We start from the raw sequence: 22,466 nt of genomic DNA, 5'->3' as shown, positions 1-22,466 counted from the left end.
TAGCAACATCCAGCCTAGACCTGCCCTGCCACAACATCAGACTGTGTCCCCTTCTTCTGTTGCTGCTGGCCTGGCAGAAGAGACCAACTCCACCTGGCTACAGCCTCCCTTCAGGTAGTTGCAGGCAGCAATGAGCTCTGCCCTGAGCCTCCTCTTCTGCAGGCTGCACACCCCCAGCTCCCTCAGCCTCTCCTCACAGGGCTGTGCTCCAGGCCCCTCACCAGCTTTGTCGCCCTCCTGTGGACACCTTCCAGCACCTCAACATCTCTCTTGAATGGAGGAGCCAGAACTGGACACAGCACTCAAGGTGTGGCCTGAGCAGTGCTGAGCACAGGGGCAGAAGAACCTCCCTTGTCCTGCTGCCCACACTGCTCCTGAGCCAGCCCAGGATGACATTGGCTCTGCTGCCCACCTGGGCACACTGCTGCTTCATCTTCAGCTCCTCTCTACCAGCACCTCCAGGTCCCTCTCTGCCTGGATGCTCTCAGCCACTCTGTCCCCAGCCTGTAGTGTTGCTTGGAGTTGTTGTGGCCAAAGAGCAAAACCCTGCACTTGGCCTTGTTCAGTCTCATCCCATTGGCCTCTGCCCACCCATCCAGCCTGGCCACATCCCTCTGCAAATCCTGTATTTCTAACTGTGCTACCATGAAACTGAAAACAATTTAAACAGGAAGACCAAAGGCTGCATGAGAGAGATCTTGGGCTTACACAGCACCAGTGTAATTACTGGAGCAGGAATGATTTGGGATTAGGAACACTCTTCTGTTTGATTAAAACTTACCTTTCATGACAGTATCTTTCAGTTCACCTGAGGAAGACTTTCTACAAAGAGTTTCCCACTCCAAAGAGTGATGCTTTTAAAATGTGGTTTCAAACAACCTGCTACTCAAACTGCAAAACAAACAAGCCTGGTTGTGTCTCACTAGGCAGAAATACCAGCAGGGCTGCAACTGAGCCAAATCCTAGCAGGTACAACTACATCCAGGGATCTCTTTCAGGGAAAAAAAAACAACCACCCAATCACACAACTAAAGCTCTTCATCTTTTTCTCCTTTCTCAGTGATCAGGTATTTGCAAATGGGTTTTAATGATGAAAATTCCACATTGCATCAAGTAAGTGAAACCAAAACACATGTTAGAAAGCAACTCGAAGCAGCATTTCAACTGACACACAGGGAGGAGACAGAGGAAAAGGAGAAGGTAATTGCTGAGGTGAAAAGGAACTTACATTCCCAGACATTTTGTCTAGTTCACTCATGGCCTCGTGTATAGCAGCTTCTAAATGGTTATTTAGCTTTCCACTTCTGGGAAGAGAAAATTAACATCATTAGTAAGAGAAAATGAAACTTCATTAATGATTAACAGATGAACTCTTTGGACATAACCTACTGAGAGCTGAGCTTCTGGCACAGACAGCAAGACCAGACCTAGAGAGAGAGCATGATGCAAACTAAAGGCTGGTGGTGTCACTGCAGAGCCACAATTAAAGGTTAGTTACAACATCCACAGGATGGGCTGCACTCAGGAGTAACCAGGGGAGCACTTCATGGCAACACAGCATTCTGGGCCATCTTTTGTCCAAACCATGACCCCCGTGGGTTTTCATGAGGACAAGAGGAGTCCTCCAGCTACTCTATGTTTGGAAGCTCTCCAGAAAAAGAGGCTCCACCTCTCTGGGCAGCCTGCTCCAGGCCTCCAGCACCCTCACAACAAATAACTTTCTCCTCATCTTCAGATGGAATCTCCTGGCTTCCAGTTTGTGCCCATTGCCCCTTGTCCTGTCACTGGGCACCACTGACAAGAGTCTGGCCCCAGCCTCTTGCCCCCAACAAGCCCTCTATCTCTTGCTGAGCACTGATCAGATCCCCTCTGGGGTTGCTCTTCTGCAGGCTCCACAGCCCCAGGGCTCTCAGCCTTTGCTCCTCAGAGATGCTCCAGCCTCTTGATCTGAGTTATCCTTCTGTGAAGAACTATACACACTGCTCTCCTGAAACACCAGTGCATGAGCTGCAAGCCAAGGGCTCTGATACAGGCAAGGAGAAGACTTTCTTAGAATCAGAATCACAGCAGAATCATAGAATTGTTTAGGTTGAAAGAGACCTTTGAGATCAGCCAGGCTGACCACGAACCCAGCACTGCCAGCTCACCACTCAACCATGGCCCTCAGCACCACATCCATCTATAGAGCTTTGAAACCCCTCCAGGGATGGGGACTCCACCACTGCCCTGGGCAGCCTGGAGCAGGCACTGACTTTTTCCAACCCAAAAGTCACTGGGCACCTCCACACACATCTGACTGCAGTGAGAGTTTTAAGTCTTAGCTCTTCTTTAAAGAGGTCTCCCACTTGAATACTACACTCTGCCTGACAGCTCACACTGCTGGGGCTCTGTGTTCACACACTGGAGTTTCAAGCTACCAAATAATACTTGAGCAGATTCCCATTGTTTATTGACAGCTTCCTGAGGATCTGCACTTAAAAGTTCTTTTTTGGTTCATCCATGACTTCAACTGAGCAGCTCCACTTAGGAGAGTAGTGAACATGATGAGAGACAGCTGAATTTGAGGTGGGAGAGTGAGCAGCCTGGAAATGAGAGGCTTAGGAGGTTCCATGTGAACCTGAGGAAGAATTTTTTCCCTGTCAGGGTGACAGAGCCCTGGAACAGGCTGCCCAGGGGGGTTGTGGAGTATCCCTCTCTGGAGATATTCAGGAACTGTCTGGATGCATTCCAGTGTGATCTGCTCTGGGTGATCCTGCTCTGGCAGGGGGGCTGGACCAGATGATCTTTCACAGCCCCATCCAGCCCCTGACAGTCTATGATTTACTAGGAGCACCCATCACACTCTCCTCAGGAAGTCCTGTTATCCCTGCCTTGGAAAGGCAGAAATGAGGGAGGAAGATGACAGCCATCTGCACTAGGAGGGGAGATGGTGGCAGAGACAGGTGAGAGCACAGCTTGTCTCAAGCTGGCACGGATGGTTGGGTCAAGAGGGCTGCCCCCTGACAGGAGACACTTCCTAAACAAATCTTCCCTTCTCAGGAAGCAAGCTCACAGTGTCAGCTGGGATCTTCCTCCCTGGGACTTAAAAGATTTGCAGCAGCTAGCAGCATTGGCAGGAGAGTGACAAGAAGCAGCCCTGATGAATTATCCAAGGAGCAGTGCTCTGCAGGAATTCCAACCCCCTGCTTCAGCACAAGGATTCCCATCCCCATGGGCACAGCTGGGAGATCACAGACAGCAGCTCGGGGGGGCTGTTCATTGTTATTCAAGTAAGACATTCCCTGCCACCACTCCCCACTAGTCACCTGCACTGTACCTGGCCAGGAACTGCTCAGAACCCTCACTGCCCTGACTGCACTCAAGGGCACCAGGCCTTCATCCACAGAGGAAGCTGCTCGACTTCAACCAGGGCTCTGAAGAGATGAGCAGTGGTAAAGAGGCTTTGTGCAGCTTGGGAGACCTCACTGCAGCCTTCTAGAACTTCAAGGGGGCTTACAGGAAAGGTGGAGAGGGACTCTTGGTCAGAAAGTGGAGTGATAGAAGTGGGATGGTTTCATACTGAAATAAGGTAGATTCAGATAAGAGAGAAGGAAGAAAGTCTTCACCACAAGATTAGTGAGACACTGGAAAAGGTTGCCAGGGATGCCCTCTCCCTGGAAGTGTTCAAGGTCAGGCTGGAGAGGGCTTTAAGCAGCCTGGTCTGGTGGGAAGTGTCCTTGCCCACGGCAGGATGGGGGACTAGACAATCTTTAAGGTCCCTTCCAACCCAAACCTTTGTGTGATTCTATGATAACCTCAGAACTATGTATCCTGATGGTCTTTAAAGCAACCAAAGAGCCTGTAAGATCAACTGACACAAACCTTCTCATGGACACAAACCTTCTCCTGCCCACCTGGGGTTTGGAACTGCGTGAACTTGGCTGCTTGCAGGAAGAACAAGTTTAAGTTCTGTACCTTGGGCAAGTGAAGCCCCCTGAGATCTTAGAGATGATGAACAGAAGCCTGAGTAGTGGCAATGTAAGCTGCTATCAAGATAAGATGACTCAATTTGTAAGGAGATAGCTCAGTAACTGACAACACTGCTGACAGCTTCTGGCACAATCCTTCTCCCTACTAGGGTCCATGGAAAGTGTACCAACCTGTGTCAGAGCATGTGTTGAGTTGAAGTTCACTCCCAAACTGGACATAACCCAGAGCTCACCTGCACTTTTTGCCTCTGGGCAGCACCAGCAGGGCCATCTGGGTGCACCACCTTGCTAGGCTTGGTGCTATGGGGCAAGGCACTACTCAGCTCATATCTAAGACAGTGAAAATCAGACTGTGTCAGGATGGGCACCGAGCTGAGCAGGAAGCTGGAAAGGTGGTGGAAGAGCTGCCTTAGTTCTTTGCTTACTGGAGTCCTGTTCCACTTTGAACATGGCACAGGTCCAACAGGGGGCACCTCACAGAAGTTACTGTTCGACTTAGGACAGGAGAAAAGGGCCTCACGTTGTGCCAGGGGGAGTTTAGGCTGAACAGGAGGAACAATTTCTTTCCTGGAAGGGTTGAAGAGGCTGCCCAGAGCAGTGGTGGAGTCCCCATCCCTGGAGGGACTGAAAAGCTGTGGAGATGTGGTGCTGAGGGCCATGGTTCAGCGGTGGCCTGGCAGCGCTCAGTTAAAGCCTGGACCAGATGACCTCACAGGTCTCTTCCAACCCAGACAATTCCATGACTCTTTATGGAAAGCCATGGGGCAGAGCCAAAGAGGGCAGAAAGCAAGGCTCCTGGAGTCAGGGGGACAGCAGAGCAACCTTGCAGCCTGCTACACACACAAATGCAAAACAGAAGGTGGCAATTTCTGGGCAACTGCTGGGTTCATTTCAGCTTTGCTCCTGGTGCCACCTCACTCATGTATTTCACTGCAGGGTGACAAGCAAACAAGTGGGGAGCTGCCAAAACCCCACTGATTCTCTCACCACACAGCCTGAAGAGTCCAGTGAGACAATCTGAGGGTGATCTTGGAAACAAACCCAGCCACCAGCACTGCCTCACTGGCACCACAAACTATTTCTCTGGAGCGCCCTGTGACTTATAAATAGAAGAACAGCTTAGGCCTTAAAAGGAGCTGGAGACAAAGAATGATTTCATTCCTTCAGGCCTGTGTTTACTGTGCTAGAGACAAGCAGTGTGAGCTGACTTGGAATTCTCACACAGAACTGAAGGCACAAATTCTCACTGCAGCAGCAGATCAGCAACAGCATCCCACAACAGACCCCACCAGAGCACAGTTTCTAAGCCTCTATCCTTCTCTAGCTGCTCAGAGGTTTTGGTCAACTATGTTGGGGGGCTCTATGATCTTGGGGGTATTTTCTGATCTTAATGATTTTAGTCTGTTTGTTTAAGCCCAGCATTGACTCTGTCACACTTTTTCTACCCACAGCTGTTTGTAAACAAAAGCTGAAATGCAAGACAACCCCAACAGCCTGGATGAGGCACTTAGTGCCATGGTCTGGTTGACTGGATAGGGCTGGGTGCTAGGTTGGACTGGCTGAGCTTGGAGGTCTCTTCCAACCTGTTTGATTCTATGTCTGACAGAGCATGAGGAGAGCTCTGCAGACAGCTCCTTGTGTGCTTCAGCACAGCCAGACCTCACCAGCTCTACAGCACTTTTCAGCACTGGGTAATCAACTGAGTTCAGCTGAGCAAACCTGCACTCTGCCTGCAGCAGCAGCAGCTGTCAGAGGGAGAAGGCTGAGAGAAGAATCATAGAATAGGTTAGGTTGGAAATGACCTCAAAGCTCAGCCAGTTCCAACCCCTTGCCATAGGCAGGGACATCTCCCACTAGAACAGGTTGCTCAAGGCCTCATCCAACCTGGCCTTGAACACCTCCAGGGAGGTTGTGGAGGACAGAATTACAGAATGTGATCTTTGATCATATTCTGTGCTTCTGTGCTCCACCACCTCCCTGGGCAACCTGTGCCAGTGTCTCACCACCCTCACTGCAAACAACTTCTGCCTAACACCCAGATTAAATCTCCTCTCTGCCAGTTCAAACCCATTCCTCCTCATCCTGCCATTGCAAGACCTTGTCAATAGTCCCTCCCCAGCCCTTCAGATACTGGAAGGCCACTCCAAGGTCTCCTCAAAGCCTTCTCCAGGCTGCAGAGCCCCAACTTTTGTAGCCTGCCCTCAGAACAGAACTCTGAGCATCTGGGTGGCCTCCTTCCTAACATCCAGTTTAAATCTCCCCTCTGCAGTTTAAAGCCAAGAAGAGCAGACCTTGGTGAGAAGTGTTAGTTGGTCAGACTAGTTCTGATGCAAGAACCTGTTTTGGGTTTGGTGGGGTTTTTTCCCTGTAAATTAGGTATCCTACAAGCTGAAGAAAGCTCAAGCAAGGAGGCTGACATTTCACAAAGGCTCCTGTAAATACCAGAAGAGGCAATACAAATGCAGATATCAAAGATCTGGAGTGATTATCACACAAGGGATGGGGGAAATGAACTCTTCAGTCTGGTGGATCTGCTCAGCTGCCCAAAAGGGGAGCCCCAGGAAGGAAAGGAATCCAACTATTCCCTTGTGCTAGGAAATAAATGAGCAGCTACTTACTTTCTGTTCCTTTTCCTGGCTCGGTTGTAAGCTTCTAGACCTTCTGTTAGTGTCTTCAACTTCTCTGGCTCCACCTGAGTGAAGGTATGAACACCAAACCACATTACCCAGACCTGCAATTATTAAACACTGCTTTTACTTTACTGCTAAACATGCATTAGGATGGAGCCTAATTTGCACTGCAGCCACACCACACTACCCAGCTAAGAACAATTCACCTCTGCCTGTGCACACCCCCTCAGGTGTGCATCTAGGTACCAGAATCTCTCCAGATGTCCACACCACTAGCAACAGAAACACAGAAAAGCAAACCCATGATGCTTGCAAAAACAAAATGAAGGAGGAGGTTAACTTTTTTTCCACACCTTGTTTGCCTTCACAGTGTTAAAATCAACTCTGTTGTTGATGCCTCTTCTCTGTACTGGCATTTTACACCCCTTGGACCACCTGGAAGGCATTAAAATACCAACTTCCCTGCTGCACAGCAGACCATTTGCACAGATGCCATCACCAAAAAAGAGTTGCCCATTGCCTCACACCTCTGGATAAAGCATCTAAAGGCCCAGTACAAACTGGTGCTGATGGCACAGCCAGATTCAGCCTCCTGTCAGAAGAACCAGACAGTGTTAAAAGGCCTTAAAAAGAGGATGGGCACATGACAAGCTTGATACATGCATGTTGCAACTGATCTTCTACAATAAATAGGATGGTGTGGGTTGGAAGGGACCCTAAAGACCATCCAGTTCCAACCCCTCTGCCTTGGGCAAGATCATTTGCTACTAGATCAGGTTGCTCAAGGCCCCAGCCAGGCTGGCTTGGAGAGCTTCCAGCCTTGGAGCCTCCAAGCTTCTCTGGGCAACCTGTTCCAGTGCCTCACCACCCTCCTGGGGAAGAATTTCTTCCCAATGTCTCATCTAAATCCAGCTTCTTCCAGCTTGAAGCCGTTCCCCCTGAAGCCATCACTCCATGCCTTTATTGGTCTTTTAATTGGGATTTTTTGTACTTAAGCACAGACTTTAGTGATCTGCTGAGTCAAGATGAATCCAGGGATGTGCTTAACAGGGCTGCTGGCATGGTGCTTGAAGTACTTTAACTGGAAATGTAAGGTCTCCTGAAATCAACCAGAATTCTCCTCTTTGAAGCCATCCTGTCACAACCCCCTGCACAGACATGAGTTACTCCTGGTGCAGGCAATGCCAGCAAGAAGCAAATGAATGATCTCATCCATATGGTTTCATCCTTTGCATTCTCAAATCATTAATCCACCCAACTCTGTGTATCATTTTGATTCCTGCTTCTCAAAACAAGGTGTTTAAAACACACAAACACAAACAACATGAAGGGCTGGATTTCCTTTTTGTTATTGTTGTCAGCATTGCTCCATTTTGCTTGGTCTCCTTTCTTATCTCTGCACAACTTCACAAAGCTCCTTTCAGGAAAACAAACAGCAGCACAGCCTGCATCCTGCCACCAGGAAAATCAGTTCATAGAACCATAGAATCAAGCAGGTTGGAAGAGACCTCCAAGCTCAGCCAGTCCAACCTAGCACCCAGCCCTGGCCAATCAACCTGACCATGGCACTAAGTGCCCCAGCCAGGCTTGGCTTCAACACCTCCAGGGATGGTGACTCCACCACCTCCCTGGGCAGCCCATTCCAATGCCAATCACTCTCTCTGACAACAACTTCCTAACAACATCCAGCCTAGACCTACCCCACCACAGCTTGAGGCTGTGTCCCCTTCTTCTGTTGCTGGCTGCCTGGCAGCAGAGCCCAACCCCACCTGGCTACAGCCTCCCTGCAGGCAGCTGCAGACAGCAATGAGCTCTGCCCTGAGCCTCCTCTGCTGCAGGCTGCACACCCCCAGCTCCCTCAGCCTCTCCTCACAGGGCTCTGCTCCAGGCCCCTCACCAGCTTTGTCGCCCTCCTGTGGACACACTGCAGTACTGCAACATCTCTCTTGAATGGAGGAGCCCAGAACTGGACACAGCACTCAAGCTGTGGCCTGAGCAGTGCTGAGCACAGGGGCAGAAGAACCTCCCTTGTCCTGCTGGCCACACTGCTCCTGAGCCAGCCCAGGATGCCATTGGCTCTGCTGCCCACCTGGGCACTGCTGCCTCCTGTTCAGCTACTCTCTACCAGCAGCCCCAGGTACCTTTCTGCCTGGCTGCTCTCAGCCACTCTGTCCCCAGACAGTAGCTGTACCTTTATTAAGCCTGCACACAATCCAGCAAAGGCAGTGAAATGCAGACTGCCTCTAAAGCCAACCCTTCAGCCACTAAGTGACTGATAGGCAGGAGGGAGCTGCTTGTCAGAGGTGACACTATGACAATGTTAATGGGTGAGAGATGCTGTCAGGGGTCTCCAGAAGTAAGACTCAAAACAAGGCACACTCAGAGCACATTCCACAGATCTTGACCTCAGGCATCTGATGGTGAAATTGGGGAAGGATGCTGCTTTAGGAACTTAGGATCATTCATGGTGAAAGCTGTGTTTGGAGGGAGGCAAGATTGCTACTTTCATACATTCACAGGATCACAGAATGGGTTGGGTTGGAAGGGACCTTCAAGATTATTCACTTCTAATCCCCTGCCAGGAGCAGGGAGACCTCCCACCAGCCCAGGCTGCTCAAGACCTCATCCATCCTGGCCTTGAACACCTCACTGGAAAGAACTTCTTCCTAATCTCCAGTCTAAATCTCCAGTCCTCAAGCTTCAACACATTACCTCTCATCCTACCACTACAAGCCCCCTTAAAAAGTTCCTCCCCAGCTTTCTTGTAGTCCTCTTCAGCTAGTGTAAGGCCTATAGAAAAAGGTGATGAGGCTGGTGAGGGGCCTGGAGCACAGCCCTGTGAGGAGAGGCTGAGGGAGCTGGGGGTGTGCAGCCTGCAGCAGAGGAGGCTCAGGGCAGAGCTCATTGCTGTCTGCAGCTACCTGAAGGGAGGCTGTAGCCAGGTGGGGTTGGGCTCTTCTGCCAGGCAACCAGCACCAGAAGAAGGGGATAGAGTCTCAAGTTGTGCCAGGGCAGGTCTAGGCTGGATGTTAGGAGGAAGTTGTTGTCAGAGAGAGTGATTGGCATTGGAATGGGCTGCCCAGGGAGGTGGTGGAGTTGCCGTGCCTGGAGGTGTTGAAGCCAAGCCTGGCTGGGGCACTTAGTGCCATGGTCTGGTTGATTTGCCAGGGCTGGGTGCTAGGTTGGACTGGCTGAGCTTGGAGGTCTCTTCCAGCCTGGTTGATTCTATGACTCTTGGCTGATTTGCTTTGGCTACTGCTCCACTGAATCACTTAAATCTCATCCTCTGCCTCTCAGTGCACGATGTGGTTTCAGGCTTGCTCCTTTCCTTTTCACACATTTCTGCTGCACTTCTCCTGGCTTCCTCTTTTCATCTGTCTAGAGCCAAACCCCCTAAGTGTCCATTAGGGAGCAAAGGTGCAACATTGCTGCCTTCTGCTGGGGAAACCCCATTCCAGCTGCTCTCCAAACAGAAGCATTATTACATTTCACACCCAAAGTTTTTTTCAATGGAAACTGAAAAACCTCTCCCAAAAAATCCAATTATGTATGAAATGAAGAGCAGTGAATACACAAAGCACCCTGAAATCCCAACAGAACAGCAAAACCAATCTTACAGTCCAGGAGCTACACAGATACTTTACAAGAGAGCCACAAAATAGAGGGCTTCCTCCCATCCATTTTAGGGTGTGTTAAGGTGCACAACTCCTGGAGAACATTTGGGTTTCAAAGTGATTTCTCCTTGGTTCTGCAGGTGATTTCTCCTTGATTTTCCAGGTGATTTCTCCTTGGTTCTGCAGGTGATTTCTCCTTGATTTTCCAGGTGATTTCTCCTTGGTTCTCCAGATGATTTCTCCTTGGTCCTCCAGGTGATTTCTCCTTGGTTCTGCAGGTGATTTCTCCTTGGTCCTCCAGGTGATTTCTCCTTGGTTTTCACAGTGATCCCTCCTTGCTTTTCAAGGTGATTTCTTTTGCTGTGGCTTCTTTCCTTTCCTTTGCTCTTTCCTTCAGACCAGGCTGCCCAAAGAGCTGGAGAATGGAGCTGTGCAGCGTGTCACAGGCTGTCTGAACAGGTGTGGATGGGAGTTCCTGTCTGTTTTCAACTAGACTCAGACCCATCACACACCACATGTTCACTCTCACCTCTCACATTCTCCTGCATCCCACCTCTCAGCCAGCTCCTGACCTGGGGAGGCTCATTCACTCTATTTGCTGGAGAAACTCTTGCTGCTTCTTGTTGGAGGAAATCAGACACATATTTCCCACTCCACTCCCTTCCCTCCCCCCTTCACTTCTAAATTGTTATTCCTAAAGGCTTTCTGGTGTCACAGGTGATCCATCACGTGGGACTTGGTGATGAAGAATTTGAGATGGTCTCTCTTGCTGCCTCCAGACAGTTGTTTGCTTGCCTCTTTGTGCTCCAGGACACAATAAACCCAGTGCCACTCAACAGAATGTTAGGCAACGCTTACACAAGGTACAGAGGAGACACAAAATTAAAGCAGGTGGGTCTGCACAGCTCTACCCTCTGCTGTCCACACATTTGGGAGTGAAGAAGCAAAGAAGCTCTCAAAACATATCCACCCAAGTGGCACAGATATGGCTACCCAGCTCTGAGAAGGTTAACACACAAAACCATGCTTGGAGCATGTGTACACTCCAAGAACTGTACTTGTAGCTCGCCTGGGGGCAGTGATGCTGTGCACCTCCTGACTGCCCAGTTCAAGCTGGTGGTCTGCCTTGTTGGTCTCTATCAACTTGGGAGCTAACCTTTCAAAGGAACAAGCTCTTCAGCACTCAAAGACTGGATTGTTAACATCTGGGGGCAATCATAGGTTTGAAAATGTTGGTTTCTCCATCACAGAATGGTTTGGGTTGGAAGGGACCTTAAGGGTCATCCAGTTTCAAATCCCCTGCCATGGGCAAGATCATCCCCTACTAGAGCAGGTTGCTCAGGGTCCCATCCAACCTGGCCTTGAACACTTCCAGGGTTGGAGGCTCCACAGCTTCTCTGGGCAACCTGGGTCAGTGTCTCACCACCATCATGGGGAAGAAATTCTGCATAACGTCTCATCTGTAGCCAGGTGGGGTTGGGCTCTTCTGCCAGACAACCAGCAAGAGAACAAGGGGAGAGTCTCAAGTCGTGCCAGGGGAGGTCTAGGCTGGATGTTAGGAGGAAGTTGTTGGCAGAGAGAGTGATTGGCATTGGAATGGGCTGCCCAGGGAGGTGGTGGCGTCGCCATGCCTGGAGGTGTTGAAGCCAAGCCTGGCTGGGGCACTTAGTGCCATGGTCTGGTTGATTGGCCAGGGCTGGGTGCTAGGTTGGGCTGGCTGAGCTTGGAGGTCTCTTCCAACCTGGTTGATTCTATGAGTCTATAATCTAGCTGAGGATGTCTCTGCTTACTGCAGAGGGGCTTGGATTAGATGAGCTTCAGAGGTGCCTTCCAACCCACACCATTCTGTGGTTCTATGAGCTAAATCCAGCTTCTTCCAGAGTGAAGCCACTGCCCCTTGTCCTGTCATTCCATGTCTTTGTCAAAGGTCTCTCTCCAGCTCTCCTGTAGCCCATTTCAAATACTGAAAGGCTGCTGTAGGGTCTCCTTGGAGCTTTCTCTCCAGGCTGAACCTCAACTCCCTTAGCCTGTCTTCATAGGAGAGCTGCTACAAAACGAGTACCTTTGTTCCATGTACTCAGACAGGAGCCCTTTGAAACCCTTGTGGCTCGGGAGATCAACACAGAAACCACCTGTGAAGAGAGACTAAAGTTCTCTTGACCTAGGGTTGAAACCATTCTGGCCACACATCACCTCAGTTATTTCCAGCACCAACTGATCCCAGACCTGTTGGCCTGTTTGGGGAAATCCCACTTGCACACCAAGCTCAGATCCCTCTGGACTGCAGCAACAGCAGCAGTGGTTACATCACGGACACCACTTCCAGCTTCGGGTGGTCCTGAGCTGATGGGAATCAGAGGCTGCTGGTGAAGACCTTCTCAACACAGATTCATAACATGGCTTAAGGGACCTCAAGGAAGAGTTTCATAGACTCACAGAATGGTTTGGGTTGAAAGGGACCTCAGAGTTCCTCTGCTCCAACCTCCCCACCATGGGCAGGGAGACCTCTCAGCTAGACTCGGCTGTTCAAGGCCTCATCCAGCCAGGTGGGGTTGGGCTCTTCTGCCAGGCACCCAGTGACAGAACAAGAGGACACAGCCTCAAGCTGTGGCAGGGCAGGTTCAGGCTGGATGTTAGGAAGAAGTTCTTCCCAACAAAAGTGACTGGCATTGGCACAGGCTGCCCAGGGAGGTGGTGGAGTTGCCATCCCTGGAGGTGTTGAAGAGGAGGCTGGATGAGGCACTTAGTGCCATGGGTTAAACAGAAGGTGTCAGGTTGGACTCGATGATGCTGAAGGTCTTTTCTAACCTGGTTAATTCTGATTCTGACTTATTTCTCATCATGATATAACCTGTATCTGCCTGATAACTCTATTTCTGTAGATTACCCCAACAACAGATGATTTGTCCACCTACAAAACCAGGATATGAACCAGAAAGAGCAACTTGGGAATGCTTCCCTCCCTGTGAAAAGGTGGCCCAAAGCTTCTTTCAAGGTGCAAAAGCACCTTGGAAAGAGTGGAGCAATTAGTATCAAGTTTTGCCAGTGAATCTCAACTGTTCTTTCAGTTGAATACTAATGGAATTGTTTGGGTTGGAAAAGATCTCTAAGACCATCCAGTCCAACCATTACACCACGTCCCACAGGGCCATGGCCACAGGCTTCTTGAACACCTCCAGGGGTGGGGACTCCACCACCTCCCTGGGCAGCCTGTGCCACTGCCTGACCACCCTTTGGCTTCACAGAGCCAGACAGAGCTGTGAGGCTCTAGATGTGGCTCTGACACATGCAGTTTTCAGTTACTTGAGTTAAGATACTTCCTTGTGCTGCTTCCCATGCAGATGGAGCAGTGTATGTGTCAATCAGCGAGCTCTGACTTATCACAGGCTCCTCGATCCGGGTCAGAACCGTTCTCACTGCTGAGGTTTCCAACCCTTCTAGTTATTTCCATAGCAGTTTCTTTCCACACCAGCCAGAAGTTCAACTAAATACAAGACCTGAATTAAACCATTTTCTGATGAACAACACTTTCTTTTCTTGTGGTGTGCAGCAAATCTTTTCACAGAATCACAGAATGCTAGGGGGTGGAAAGGACCTCCACAGATCATCGGGTCCAACCCTCCCCCTGCCAAAGCAGGATCACCTAAGGCAGGCACATATGAATTAGCAATGCATCCTCTGGCCCAAATGTAATGTTTCATAGCACTGGTTGATGCTCTTCATGAGATAACTATGGGAACAATTCAGTTGCAAGCTACAGCTATGAAAGGAAAAAAAAAAACCCAAGTGATTTGTGTTACTGAAATAAGAGAGAGAGACTAAAATGAAGAGAGCTTTGGTAACCACTGGCAGAGGAACAGGCCCAGGTGTGCAGAGAGAGAGAGAGATGTGCATAGATATGTAAATATACCTTCCCCTCCTCAGCGTTCTGTTGACATGAATTGTGAACCTCTTCTTCTCTTACTAGTTTGCCAGGCCATGAAGTCAGTCCCTTGATTTGGCCCCAGACCAAGTCGCCAACATTAAACGTCCTCGGCCTGTAATGTATCAGCTCGTTGGCAGAAGGGGAGTCTGGGTTCCTTAGGTCATCTTCACTACTGATGCTTTTAGCATCTGAAGGGCTAGGCACACACCCGTTAATGCTTTTGGCATTAAAATCTCCATTGTAATGGATGTAGTCTTTAACTAAGGAACTTTCCAAGCTGTTTGAGGAACTGGGAGATTGCTCTTCCAGAATCAGGTCTTGCTTAGAAGCGTTCAGCAACTCCCCAAATCCTCTGTTCTGCTGAGGCCTGTTGCCGTTGATGTGTGCACATCTTTCCACAGTGTTCTCCAGTCTTTCCTTAAAACTCATCATAGTTCTTTTGTAATTGTTATACCTGAAATTCTCCTCCAGCATTTTCTCGCTCTGACAGTTCCGCTGGGCTAGGAGGAGCTGATGCTGCTCGCCCTGCAGCAGCGGCAGCGCGGAGATGTTGTTGGGCCTCTCGTGACAAGGGCTGCTGTGGATGTGGGCTGAGTGGTCTAGGAACTCCTCACACTTCCACCTGCTGATCTCAGCGACAGGACTCTGCTCCCCTTCCCACTGTTTTTTGGGTGTGTTACAGCTGCTGGGTTTGTAGTACTCGTAGCCCTCCCCCTCGTTCTTCCCGTGCTCCGAGTTCTTCGGCGCTCGCCCTCCTCTGCTGTTCCTCAGCCTGCCTTCCTGATCCGGAACCGCCAGGTTTCTCCCGTGGATGACTGCACTGACAGCACTGGAAAGATTTAATGGGTCACCAATTGAGGCTGTGAAGGCACTCATGGCACTCAAAGCTGGAATGGGACTCATCTGCGTTGTACTGCTAACAGCAGTGGTGATTACTACTTGCATTCCTTTGCTTGCGGCGTCTACAACTGCTTTGTAGATAGCGTCCACCGAGGTATCACCCTGAGCAGCGACGTTGAGGTTATCCTTTGCCTGTTGTCCAAGAGGTGCTTCAGTTCTTTGCTGCAAATCACAAGATGGTTCTTGGAAAGGAGGAAGCATAGCGTTGGAGCTCTCAGGAACTGGTGCCATTCCCATCTGAGTGATCATTCTCTTGTTCAGGACGGCAGCGTCTTCCTGCATCCTCACCTGGAAAAGGCAGAGAGGGTGATGGAGGTTGCTGTTCTGCACTCAGGTCCTCCTCAGAGAGTCACAGAATGGGTTGGGTTGGAAGGGACCTTCAAAATCATCCAGTTCCAAACCCCCCCCACTAGCCTGGGTTGCTCAAGGTCTAATCTAGCCTGGTCTTGAACACTTCCAGGGAGGTGGTGGAGGACAGAAGCACCCAATGTGATCAAAGATCACATTGGGTGCTTCTGTCCTCCACCACCTCCCTGGGCAATCTGTGCCAGTGTCTCACCACCCTCACTGCAAAGAATTTCTTCCTTGTCTCCAGTCTTAGTCTCCCCTCTTCCAGCTCAAAGCCACAGCCCCTTGTCCTATCACTTCAAGCTCCTTGTCAAAAGTCAAACTTGGTTTCATTTCAGTCAAAAAAATCAGGGTGGTGGCCAGGGTTAGCACTTGTTAGAGTACCTGGGTTTATTTTGCTTCCATACAGGTACAAAGTTCAGTGCTGAACTAGATAGGAAGCAAAAAAAAACCCCACCCTAGTTTAGAGAAGAATCACCTTGCCTGGTGGATCAATACAGATCAAGTGGGTCAAAACAGATGCCTTGCATGAAATGACACAACCTGCCATGCACTACTGAGACTGCATTTGGGTCCTCTCAGACATTTCTTCTTCTGCACCACAGCACCCCCCTGCTTTCTCTCTCAAGTCTTGAGCAACTCCACTAAGGTCAATATTTCTGTTCTCAGCTACTCTCTTTTACTCCTTCCCAGACCCTAATTTTGCTTCTTTCCTCCCTACCAACCAGTAGGACAAGGGAGGTTATTCTTCCCCTGTACTCAGCACTGGTCAGGCCACACCTTGAGTGCTGTGTCCAGTTCTGGGCCCCTCAATTCAAGAAAGATGTTGAGATGCTGGAACATGTCCAGAGAAGGGCAACAAAGCTGGTGAGGGGCCTGGAGCACAAATCCTATGAGGAGAGGTTGAGGGAGCTGGGCCTGTTTAGCCTGCAGAAGAGGAGGCTCAGGGGTGATCTTATTACTGTCTACAACTACCTGAAGGGAGGCTGTAGCCAGGTGGGGGGTGGCCTCTTCTCCCAGGCAACCAGCAATAGAACAAGGGGACACAGTCTCAAGTTGTGCCAGGGGAGGTCTAGGCTGGATGTTAGGAGGAAGTTCTTCACAGAGAGAGTGATTGGCATTGGAATGGGCTGCCCAGGGAGGTGGTGGAGGCACCGTCCCTGGGGGTCTTCAAGAAAAGACTGGATGAGGCACTTAGTGCCATGGTCTGGTTGATTGGATAGGGCTGGGTGCTAGGTTGGGCTGGATGATCTTGGAGGTCTCTTCCAACCTGGTTGATTCTCTGTGGATTCTATGTGGATTCAGTTTCTGGAACACAGACCACCACTGTCCTTTTTGGAAATCACAGAATGCTTTGGGTTGGAAGGGACCCTCGAAGGTCACTTTCTCCAACCCCCCTACTCATAGTGAGCAGGGACATCTCCAACCAGACCAGGCTGCCCAGGGCCTCATCAAGTGTGACCTTGAGTGTCTCCAGGGATGGGGCTTCCACCACTTCCCTGACCTGTTTCAGTGTTCCAACACCCTCATAGCAAAGAACTTCCTCCTCATGACCACTCTAAATCTGCCCTGCTCTACCTTCAGACCATTGCCCCTTCTCCTATTGCTACAAGACCTTCTACACAGTCCCTCCCCAGGTTCCCTCTGGGTACTGAAATCCTGCTCTAAGGTCTCCCTGGGTTCTTCTCTTCTGCAGGCTGAAGAGCTGGAAGATTTCTACTTTGCTCCCTTTCTGTTACAAGCCTCTTTACTTGGGATCTCTTTTCACTCCATTCCCTTGTAAACCACGCCTGTATCCCCTTGCATTGCAGCTGTAATGTCAGGCACTGCCAGAGGAAACTGCAACCTTCAGATTCCAGTAACTGTGCTTTTTATTCCTTGTCACACAGGGAGGCAGTGAAGACAATGGCAGTAACAGTGCTCTAACAGGAAAAAAAAACCCAACCAACCCAAACCTCTAAAAACCAAGGCTGAAATGTTTCCCAGAGCTCCTTTAAATACCTACCATTACTATTCATAGAACTGAGAATCTGCAGCAAAACAACACTGAGATAAAGCTACCAAAAATCCATACAGAAGCAGAGTGAGGTAACAGGCAGCCAGAGGACTGTGATTTTGCAGTAGCAGGGAAGCATCTACCCTGAGCAAATGACAGCTCTTCTTTTTGCTTCTTGAAGGGTAAAAGCACTTCCTGGCACTGCCTGCACACTTCCATCTTCACAGCACCTCTTCTGCAGCAACCACAGTAATAAAGAGGGACTAGAACTCTGCTTTTCCTCCTTGTTTTGGTTGCTGTGCTGCCTGGCACTGTGTTAGTTTGATAGCTCCACTGGCACGGTGAAGATTTGTGTGTTCAGGTGGCTAGCAGGGAGGCATCATTCTTGCACAGCCTGACAATTCTATCCTCACTCTGCTGCCTGCTTGCCTCAGTGCACAACCCACACCACTGCCAGCTCTCCACTTCAGGTTCAGGGGCAACAGGAGAGGGCTGCACACATGGGCACTTGGAGTTAGGAACTTACATAGAAGCACAAAATTGTTTGGGTTGGAAAAGACCTCTAAAGATCAGGGAGTCCAACCATCAACCCAACACCACCATGGCCATTAAACCATCTCCCAAAGTGCCATGGACACAGGTTTCTTGAACACCTCCAGGCATGGTGACTCCACCACCTCCCTGGGCAGCCTGTGCCAGTGCCTGACCACTCTTGGCAGAAAGAAATTGTTCCTCATGGCCAACCTAAACCTCTCCTGGCACAGTTTCAGGCAATTTCCTCTTGTTCTGTCACCTGATACCAGGGACAAGAGACCAGCACCCACTTCACTCCAACCTCCCATCAAGGAGCTGTAGAGAGCAATGAGGTCTTCCCTCAGCCTTCTCCAGACTAAACACTCCCAGTTCCCTCCTCCCCAGCCCTGCTCTCCAGACCATTCATCAGTTTGCTGCCCTTCTCTGGACACACTCCAGCTCCTTAGTGTCATTCTTGGAGTGAGGAGCCCAAAACTGAACCCAGGTTTTGAGGTGTGGTGTCACCAGTGCCCAGCACAGTGACACAACCACTTCCTTGCTGCTGCTGGCCACACTTGCTGATCCAGGCAAGGATGCTGGTGGTCTTCTTGCCCATCTGAGCACACTGCTGGCTCACATCCATATAGCCTATTTTTCCCAGTACATGCAGCATAACTCTGTGCAAAGAATCTAAATCCAGTTTCTAAGGAGGAAATTCTAAAATGTCACTAACAAATGTTACTGACTTGCTCAACCAAAGCCCTGTTCAATGAGGTTAAGTCATTCATAGACTCACAGAATGGTTTGGTTTGGAAGGGACCTTAAAGATCAACCAGTTCCAACCCCCCTGCCATGGGCAGGGACACCTCCCACTTAACCAGGCTGCTCAAGGCCTCATCCAACCCAGCTTTGTACATCTTCAGGGAGGGAGAATGCACAACTTCTCTGGGCAGCCTGTTCCAGTGACTCACCACCCTCACTGTAAAGAACTTCTTCCTAGTCTTCAGTCTAATTTTGCCCTCTGCAAGCTTCAATGCACCCCCCCTCACCCCAGCACTCCAATCCCTTGTAAAAAGTCCCTCCCCAGCTTTCTTGTAGGCCACTTCAGGTACTCCAAGGCCACTGTGAGGTCTCTCCAGAATCCTCCCCTCTGCAGGCTGAGCAGCCCCAACTCTCTCAGCCTGTCCCACTCAGCAAACCTAAAATCCAGCCACAGAAGACATACTTGTGCCTACTGAGAGGTGCACATTTGTTTGAACAAGGACTGAGTTTTGCTTTCTACCTGGAAATTTTGGAACAGACACGCCATGGGGTTTGGGTTGTTAGCTGGGCCAGGAATTGGGGGCTGGCCTTGAAAGCCCTGCACGTTCTGATAGCCCTGGAGAAGGTGCTGCTGCTGCTGCTGCTGCTGCTGCTGCTGCTGATTTGAAGGAAACATCTGATTGTTGTTTAATAGCGACTGGAGATGACTCAGCTGATGGTTATTCAAAGTAGTGTTTATAGATGACATGTCACCTGGAATTCAAACACAGGGAAACAGAAGTCAGGCTGGATTTCAACAGGCAGGAGGAATTGCCTTGACTCAAATGTTAACTGACTGCCTCTTGCAAAACAACACTTTCCCCCTTCAATCTTCCAGGGAATGGTCCTCAAGGCATGTGTCTCCTACTCTCTGCTCCTTCACTACTGCTTCTTCTGCATGTCACATCTCTCTGGGCTCTTTGTAAAGGCTCCTGACACCACTCTCTTGGCCTCTGCTACACAGCTAGTGTGAGCTTCTAGGATATTCCATGGCCTGGAATCTTAGGTTCCAAGGAGTGACTGCTTCAAACAGTACTGAGGTGGCGAGAGGGGAGGAGGAGGTGGAGAGAGAGAGAAAAAGGATTTACAGAACAATAGGACAACAAAAGTAGGTTTTCACTGGTGGTGAGCAAGTCACTTGAGCTACCTGCAAATGAGCAAAGGCTCTTTGGGCTCACAGGATGTCAGCCTACAGCGCAGGAAAGCATTCTGGAGAAACAGCTGGATTAACTTCTTGTGCCACACCAAAAATCTCCCTTCACCTGAACATTTTAGGTCCAGGGAAAGAAACTAAAAGCAAGCAACCTGCTGTTGAACCTGACTTGTTGAAATAACAGATCTTAAACAGGTGATTCATTTCCTAAGGGTTTACTTTGGTTTTGCCACCCCCCACCCCAGCCCCTTCCAAAGGTTTTGTTTGTTTAAATGAAAAGGTTTAACTGTTCTTAACATTTCCATTTGGGGAATCGTTGTTAGTTGCATTTCACACGGCAAATGTAAAGCAGGGTTAAGTTCAGGAGAGCCAATTAGTAGGCAAGCAATGAGGTATTATGTTAAAATACTTATCAGCTCTCTTTGCCACTCTTTAATTCCTCCTATTAGCACATTACACAATCTCCAAAGGACGGAGGAGCACTCACTGCATTACACATCCTTGGCAAAAAATCATCACAGGGAGCAAAAAAAACAACCCTTGTAGGAAGGGCTTTTTAAGGGCTTGTTTTGGGATGTAGGTGACTGGCAGGTGAGAGACCCTGAGTTTCTAAGCTACAAAACAGAAGAGCAATAAGTACACATAAAAACACACTGCAAGGACTCAAAGGGTTCCTCTTTGAACCTGTGTGAGGGCCTACTCTGAGTGCTTCATGGGTTGCTTTAGGGGGAGTGTGCTTATGGTTTGGGCACTTCAGGTTCAGTTGGAATAAGGCACTTGGCCCTTTTTCACCTACTACACAGCTACTCATCCTAACCCTGTGATGCCACACGCACTTGAAACAGACTCCTGCGTCCCAGGGGTGCCCCTGAGAAATCAAACTGCTTCCAGGATTCTCAAGGTGTAGGTAAGGAGGTCTAGGTGGCATCAGAATTAAGAGGATGGAATAGGAAAGAAGTCTCCAAACCCAGTATTAAATGTCACTGAATTCACTCAGGAGGTGGCTTAAGGTTCTGACAAGGATAGCTTTAAGTTTTTCTCGACAAACAAAGCTGTGACATACAAAAACCTTACAAAACCCCAAGTGGAGTCCTTAAAGACAGAAACTAGAATCCAAAACTTCCCCCTCCCCAACCCTCTTCCTTCCATTTACTTAGTTATTTACTTTTTTTTTCCTTTTATATCTGTGAAGAAATTGAACTTACCAAGCAGACCTGTCCCCAGTAGAGGGTTAAGTAGCTGTGGCACCACAGAGTTATTGTTGAGTTTAGCTGGACCAGATGGATTCCCAGCATTATTAGATATGTTCAGCAATGTTTCTGCCATTGACACCACTGCTGTCCCACCACCCAGGGTTGAGACAGACAGTGCTGCCACTGCGGATGATGTAGTGGTTGTGGTAGTGGTTGCCTGGGAGGAGGTGGCTATGGAAACCTCTGGATGATTAGCGGTGTTGCCCGACGCGGAGTTCAGGACACCTCCCACCAGCTGGGGATTCAAGGCCATTAATGCTGAGGCCCCAGACACAGCTGGGAGGAGCAGGGGGTTAGAAGTAGTGTCAGTGCCTGAAAAGCTCGGTATGGGGTTGCCCAGGGGGTTGGTTAAAAGGGTCTCCACCCTGTTGCTTTCTGACTGAGCGCTCGGCAAATGGTCAGGTGGGGCTGTCATCTGTGTTACTGAGGGCAAAGGGTTATTTTGCTGTTGCAACAGATCTGAGATGGTCAGATTGAAAGATGGTAGGGGAAGCATGGCAGCTGCTTGGGCTTGGTTCTGGAGGAGGGTTGCTAGGAGCTGAAAATGAACAGGCTGCAATACCTGCCCATCCACGTCACCGGAGAGAAAAGCTAAAGCAGCATTTACATTCGGGTTGAGAAAACCTAAAGGGTTGAGGTTGACCTCAGACTTGCCTTCTCCTGCTGAAGGCTGGAGGATATTTAATAGGTTCTGGTTTAGGAGATGTTGCTGATTCACTGGCAAAGAGATAGGCAGAGAATTGAGGAGGTTTTGATTCAAAGAGTGTGGAAGATTGTTGTTTGAAGAGCTGTTCTGCGGGAAATGAAGCGAGTGTTCGTGGCCAGCGAAAGGGAACTCGCTCGCCATGGGCAGCTGGCTCTGGAGTGGGTTTCCAGCTGCAGTAGTGACGATAACTCCATCCTGAAGCACAGATGTTGTCTTTGTGATGGCAGGTTGGCTGGTGCCAGCTATGGCTATTGATGATGATGGTCCTGAACCCCCTGCAACACACAAACCCCAAAACGGTTAACGCTCACAACGTTAATCATCGAAGCGATGATGGAGCCAAGTTCATAGATTTGCAGCAGGGTTTGGGTTGGGAGAGACCTAAAAATATTAGACCACTAGAACAGGTTGCTCAAGGCCTCATCCAGCCTGGTCTTGAACATCTCCAGGGAGGTTGTGGAGGACAGAAGCACCGAATGTGATCTTTGATCACATTCGGTGCTTCTGTCCTCCACAACCTCCCTGGACAACCTGTGCCAGTGTCTCACCACCCTCACTGCAAACAATCCTTTCCTAACATCCAGTTTGAATCTCCCCTCTGCCAGTTCAAACCCATTCCTCCTCATCCTCTCATTACAAGACCTTGTCAGTAGTCCCTC

The 22,466-nt window shown here is 49.6% G+C and overlaps 1 protein-coding gene across 8 annotated transcripts in view; it reads right to left on the bottom strand.

Moving 5' to 3' along the window:
* Nucleotides 1–22,466, bottom strand: part of MBD5 (methyl-CpG binding domain protein 5) — a 218,460-nt gene that overhangs the window by 4,276 nt on the left and 191,718 nt on the right. For 4 of the 8 annotated variants that reach the window (XM_064154746.1, XM_064154763.1, XM_064154767.1 and 1 more), the window contains 5 exons: nt 21,054–22,082; nt 19,177–19,409; nt 14,123–15,325; nt 6,587–6,699; nt 1,229–1,304 (listed from right to left, as the gene is read on the bottom strand). In XM_064154746.1, coding sequence (XP_064010816.1) covers nt 1,229–1,304; nt 6,587–6,699; nt 14,123–15,325; nt 19,177–19,409; nt 21,054–22,082 — 2,654 coding nt within the window. The remainder of the gene's footprint in view (nt 1–1,228; nt 1,305–6,586; nt 6,700–14,122; nt 15,326–19,176; nt 19,410–21,053; nt 22,083–22,466) is intronic. The other 4 variants (XM_064154768.1, XM_064154776.1, XM_064154783.1 and 1 more) reach the window with 4 other exon arrangements.

The sequence above is a fragment of the Pogoniulus pusillus genome, chromosome 2, assembly GCF_015220805.1.
Source record: "Pogoniulus pusillus isolate bPogPus1 chromosome 2, bPogPus1.pri, whole genome shotgun sequence".
Lineage (NCBI taxonomy): Eukaryota > Metazoa > Chordata > Aves > Piciformes > Lybiidae > Pogoniulus > Pogoniulus pusillus.
The sequence above is the reverse complement of the archived record's forward strand: the minus strand, read 5'-3'. Positions and strand labels throughout refer to the sequence as shown.